The 6,000-nt window shown below is 40.9% G+C and overlaps 2 protein-coding genes across 2 annotated transcripts; one reads left to right on the plus strand and one right to left on the minus strand.

The window, feature by feature from the left end:
- Nucleotides 1-635: 635 nt before the first annotated feature.
- On the plus strand, nucleotides 636-1,701 carry LOC141817718 (putative carboxylesterase 8). Its single transcript, XM_074705352.1, has one exon. The coding sequence runs from the start codon at nucleotides 694-696 to the stop codon at nucleotides 1,699-1,701; it is 1,008 nt and encodes a 335-aa protein (XP_074561453.1). The 5' UTR covers nucleotides 636-693.
- A 208-nt stretch (nucleotides 1,702-1,909) lies between these two features.
- LOC141817721 (calcium-dependent protein kinase 10-like) lies at nucleotides 1,910-5,048 on the minus strand. Its single transcript, XM_074705356.1, has 7 exons — nucleotides 4,065-5,048; nucleotides 3,375-3,518; nucleotides 3,115-3,267; nucleotides 2,823-2,938; nucleotides 2,538-2,705; nucleotides 2,192-2,416; nucleotides 1,910-2,119 (listed from the first exon to the last, which is right to left on the minus strand). Exons 1-7 carry the CDS (start codon nucleotides 4,876-4,878, stop codon nucleotides 1,997-1,999), a joined length of 1,743 nt encoding a protein of 580 aa, XP_074561457.1. The 5' UTR covers nucleotides 4,879-5,048; the 3' UTR covers nucleotides 1,910-1,996.
- Between the last annotated feature and the right edge of the window lie 952 nt (nucleotides 5,049-6,000).

Below are 6,000 nucleotides of genomic sequence, written 5' to 3' on the forward strand. Positions count from 1 at the left end.
GGCTGAATTTGGGCCGAGCAGAATTATTTTTGGGCCGTTCTGTAACGGCCCAACATGAGCCGAATTTTTTTTCTTTAAATATTCTCCTATTAATTTGTTCCTATATTATAATCAATCATTATAAATAATTAAATATAATTGATTAAATCATTTATCTAACATTTTAATCTACAATAAATGCGTAGCAACTATGTCTCCAATTAAATTTATTGACATATTAGTTTTTCTCTACAATCAATTACAATTAAAGCTATAACAATCAAGTAATATTATTAAGCTGTTTCCATATTATAGTCAATTACTACAAAAGATTAATATAATTGATAAGATGTACTTTTTTTAGTCTACATTAAAAGGAACATATCAATTATAACTAAATCAATTCTTCCTAGTAGTAAAGAAAATAAATATATCCTTTTAAAAAATCATAGTAATTAGTAGCTAATTATTTTAGAATCAATAAATAATTGGTAACTGGATTTAAATTAATCTACAAATATTTAAAAATATTTGTTGAATTATTTCAGCCAACTAATAATAATAATGAAATGAGAAAGATTAAGCAAAAATTAATATTCATTAATAATATAAAATGAAATTGTAGCCGTTAAACTACGGCGTTGCTTCAGGTGGAGTTCTCCTTTAAAAGCTGTATCGATCTTTAATGGCGGAAAGAAGAGTGATTGCATCGCCATGGATCCCTACAAGCTTTTGAGGATCTCCCGTAACGCCGACGGCTCGCTCACCAGAGGCGCCATTTTCCCCCTTTCTCCGCCCTCCTCCTCCGACGCCGTCCTCTGCCGCGACCTCCTGCTCGACTCCGCCCGCGGCACCGGTATCCGCCTCTTCCTCCCCTCACCCTCGCCGCCTCCCTCCGGATGCAAGCTCCCGGTCATCGTCTACTTCCACGGCGGCGGATTCATCATCTTCCGCGCTGCCTCCCTCCCCTTCCACGACTTCTGCTCCCGCCTCGCGGTCGCCCTCCCCGCCGTCGTCCTCTCCGTCGACTACCGCCTCGCGCCGGAGCATCGCCTGCCCGCCGCCTTCGATGACGCCCTCGACGCCCTCCTCTGGCTCCGCGCCCACGCCACGGGCGCCTCCGTGGAGGGAAACCTCCCCTTCCCGCTCACAGAATGCGCGGACTTCTCCCGCTGCTTCCTCTGTGGCGACAGCGCGGGCGCGACCATCGCCTTCCACGCCGCCCTCCGCGCGGGGGCGCTCCAGGACTCTTTGGCCCCGCTGAGCATCGCCGGGCTGGTGCTGGACCAGCCTTACTTCGGAGGAATCGAGCGGACTGAGTCCGAGGAGAAGCTGAAGAACGGCAAGGTCCTATCTTTGCCCGAGAACGACTTAATGTGGGAGCTGGCGTTGCCGGAGGGCGCCGACAGGGACCACGAGTACTCCAACCCGTTTAAGAACGAAGAGAAGCTATTCGCCGGACTGCGTGATTTCCCGCGGTGCTTGGTCCGAGGACACACCGGAGATCCACTGCTCGACCGGCAAAAGGAGTTCGCGAGGATGTTGCAGAGGAGAGGAGTGAGCGTGGTGACGAGCTTGGAGTCCGACGGCTGTCACGGCGTCGAGCTGATCGATCCCATCAAGGAAGCGGAGGCGCTGGCGGATGCAAAAAGGTTCATCTGCGGCGACGATGGAGATGAAGCACCTCCTCCTTCTGCTCCGATCGGATCGCAGACGCTGTGATTAATACAACATCACCATCTTCTCTCTGGATCTCGAAGTTTTTAAGATTTTTTTGTTTCTTTTCACTTTTCAGATAAACTTTCGTTTACGTCTGCAAGATTGGAGATTTCAAAATAAATATTTGAGAACAGAGCATGTTCAAAATAAAATTTAAGTATACGTAAATCCAAACTATTTGTGCACTGATAGTCATTCATACATACAACAAAATACAATTTCAGCTCCTAAAACTCTCGATAGTAGTTACAAACAAAGAAACAAAAAGAATTATAAGAACCTTAGCAAAATTTCCTTGTCAACCATTCTTCCATGCATCTCTAAAACCAATACTGAAATTAGCTTGCATCCCTTTCTTGTCGAGTCCATTGTTCCCTTTATGCATCATGGCTACAAATTCATTGTAATCTATTCGTCCATCCTGCAAAAATGAAAGATATAGAAAGGTGAGAAACTTATCTTTCTGATAGATAGTTTTGTAGTTAAGGGTTACATTATCTTGATCAACTTCTTTAATCATGTCCTCTAGCTTGACATCGGCGATACCGAACTCTTCACAAGCCTGTTGCAGTTCATCTTGAGTTATATAACCACTCCCATCTTTGTCGAAGTAGGAGAAGGCCTTGAACAAATGGTCCTCCCTCTCTATCTTGTTTAGGTGCAAAGTTGCAGCAACAAACTCGCGGTAATCAATAGTCCCACTGTTATCAACATCTGCCTAAATTTTCCAAATTTGAAGAAACAGGTGGATTAGTTTTTGAGAGATCATTGGCAAAAGCATTCGTGATGTTTCTTATCGAATACAGACTAGAATAGCTCTCTTATCTTTGAATACTTACTGCTTGCATAAGTGCATAAATTTCGGACTCCTTTAGATTAGCACCAACCCTCTCTAATCCAACTTTGAGTTCTTCGAATGTTATCTGCCCGCTATTGTCCGTGTCTATCATCTTAAACATTTCTTTAAGGCCGACAATTTCATCTTCGGAAAGATGTTCAACAATTACCTACAGAAAAACCATTTTACAACAACATTAGCTCGAGAAATAAAACTAAAAACTTAACTGGATGAAACACATCATAGAAGTATGATATGAATTCTTCAAAAAACTTTAAAAGCTTACTCTGATAGCCATCTTCTTCAGCTTATTCATGGCAGAGAATTGTTTGAGTCGAGATAGAACAGCAGAATCTAGAGGCCTATCAGGGGCTACTCCATCTGTTTGCATCCATGGATGACCTGAGAGGAAACCAAAACAAGCTCCGCAAACACAATTCACCATTGAACTAGATCGTCATAGTTTTCTCTTGCGAACAATAAAACTTTGAAAGCGAACTAGCTTTTAGCTAACCCAATCGGAGATGTGGAACTAAAAGGTGAGTGGAGTTTATCTATACATAAAATTAAGTACTTACGCAGAACCTGATGGGCACTCAGCCGCTGCTTGGGATCCTTAACAAGCATTCCTTTTATTAGATCTTTCGCACTCTCTGAGATGCTAGGCCATGGATCTGACTGAAAATCAACATGACCATGTAGTACCTCTTCAAAAATACCTTGCTCGGTTTCTGAGGGACAAATTATAACAAATATAGTTAGAAAGATAGCACATAAAATCTTGTCTACGATATATACATAAACATGATGCTGATAAAACTGAAGAACAACTTCTCACCAGCCCAAAATGGAGGAACTCCAGTCAGGAGGATATAAATGATGACTCCAGCACTCCATACATCTGCCTCTTGACCATAGCGTTTCTTTAGGACTTCAGGAGCAACATAGTAAGGGCTACCAACAACATCAGTGAAGATCTCTCCTGAAAAGGCGAATCTGCCAAATAATACACTGGAAGGAAACATTTCATAACAAGTAACACAACAAAATTATATAGAGCAAACTCATCTTTTGATTAACTTTGTTGTCCTCTAAGTCATATTAGTCAAGATTGTAATGGAAACTTAGGATCTTACAATCTTAATGATCAATATCCTATAAATCCATGATTTGTTCTTATGCTTCTTTTTCTACATAAGTATTCAATTCCAATAAGGCAATAACTGTAAAGCTTGATACTTATTGCCTCTTAAGCTTTCCATGTTGTTGTCAAAATACTACCTGTCTAAGATCAAAATAACTATTTCACCTTTCTAAACTACAACCTAAAAAATTCATTTGTTAATGGAGAGGAAGCATTTTGACAACGAAATCGAAATCTTAGGAGATGTTTTATAGTTAATCAAGCTTGTCCTGGATAACATAGTATAGGTGCATGAGCACAAACATAAAGGAGCAAAGCTTCACCGTGAGCTTCAACCAGAATTTAACAACAACAATACTCAAAAGAGAAGAACAAAAAGCGTACCTGGCCGGAAGAAAATAGACAATCCGAAATCGATTGTTTTGAGAGGTGCATCCTCCAATTGGTTAACGAAGAGAAAATTTTCAGGCTTCAAATCGCGGTGCATGACTCCCATGGAATGGCAAGCCTCCACAACTCCTACGATCACCCTTGCAAGCTCTGCCGCCTTCCTCTCTGTGTAATGGCCCTTTTGAATGATCCTATCGAACAATTCACCGCCTGCACAGAGCTCCATCACAACATGAACAGCCACTGCGTCTTCATAAGCCTCCTTGATGGAGATCACATTTGGGTGCCCAGCCAAGTGATGCATTATCTGGATCTCCCTCCTCACATCCTCCACATCCTCCTCCATTGTCAACTTCCTCTTCAGAATGGACTTGCAAGCAAACTCCTTTCCGCTCGCCTTCTCTATGCATAGATATGTCGTGCCAAATTGTCCCTGTCCAAGCTTCCTGCCTAAGCTATAGAGGTTCTTCAAGTTCTCGGTTTGGCGCTTAAGCACGAAGTCGACTTGCAGTCCGGCGACACTGGAACCTCTCTTCGCATGGGTAGGCCTATCGGGTCGATCTGTCGATGATCGATTGGGCGCCGGCTTTCTCCCGTTCTCCTGGATCTCGATTGGTTGGGGCGCTTCGACGACTGCTTCAGCTGGGGAGGGCAAGGGTGAGGGCAAGGATGCGTCACCGATCTGCCCCTTGTCATTGGAAACTGGAAGAGCGTCTTGCTTCGATCGGCTGCGCCACACAATAATAGAGGACAAGAATTGGAATAATCCACCCTTGGAGAAGCGTGGGACGACACACAGATTCCCCATCCCGATTGAGCAATCAATAGTCCCATTGACGTCTCTTCGGCATTAGATCAAACGCCTGTAAACCGATCGAGATGGCCTCCAAAGCGACGACTTTAAGATCGAAGCCACATAAAAAAATGGATCTCCAACACAAGAACGGATGTGCATTCGAGATCTATACGATGAAAACCGATAAAAATGGAGGAAAACAACGAGCAATCACAAAAAAGCTTTTGCCTTTGGGTAGGAGGAGACGGCTGCCATCATTGTATGCAACAACAACAAAAAAAAGAAAAAAGAAATGGAGAAACGTTCCTCGATTGATGGAGAAGAACACCATCCAAAATTGAAGAAGAAGAAGAAATGCGGGGAGAACGGAGAGCGCGCAGAGGAAGGAGGAGGCCGCAAAAGGGTTCAACGGAAAATAAATAAATAAATATTATTAATTTGTAGATAAAAAATAGCCTATTAAAGTTTATTGATACTATTAAAAAAATAAAAAATAGCTGACTTTCTGATTCGACAATAAATACAAAAAAAATATTTATCATAAAATTTAAAAAAAAAACCTCTCTCGAGCAAAATTATTAAAATAAAATATTAATAAAACATAATTTAATGGATGAGTGGAGTGGTGAGGACTCAGGACTCCCACGCAAAGTGAAAAATGTGACTAGTCATTGACACATTCTGAATCACTGTTAACACTGACACTGCATTATATTTCCACTATGCTAAGCGTTCATAGCTAGGCTTACTTTCTACTTTAATTATTATTATTATTATTATTATTATTATTATAACTGTATAACTATTATTATTATAACTCAATTAATGTTCCAATATTTAACTCAAAACATTTTATACTTCGAAGTCATAACCAACTATTGGCCAAAATATTTAACTCAAACATTATTGTGTGCATTCCTTCTGAAAAGCTCATTAAAGTCGAAGCTACATATAAAAATATAACTGTTCAGAAAAATTATATGTCTATCTATTAATTATTATTCCCCATAAATAATTCTTAAAAGTAAGAGAAATACATAAAGAGTATTCATTCTAAAATCACATAAAATGTAGAAGTTTCCCTTCAGAATAACTAGAGATCAACTCTCTAGCTCCATACAAATTATATCATAT

The sequence above is a fragment of the Curcuma longa genome, unplaced genomic scaffold (assembly GCF_044706935.1).
Source record: "Curcuma longa cultivar G26 ecotype Majalengka, Jawa Barat unplaced genomic scaffold, ITB_CL_G26_1.1 contig_21711, whole genome shotgun sequence".
NCBI classification, from domain to species: Eukaryota; Viridiplantae; Streptophyta; class Magnoliopsida; order Zingiberales; family Zingiberaceae; genus Curcuma; species Curcuma longa.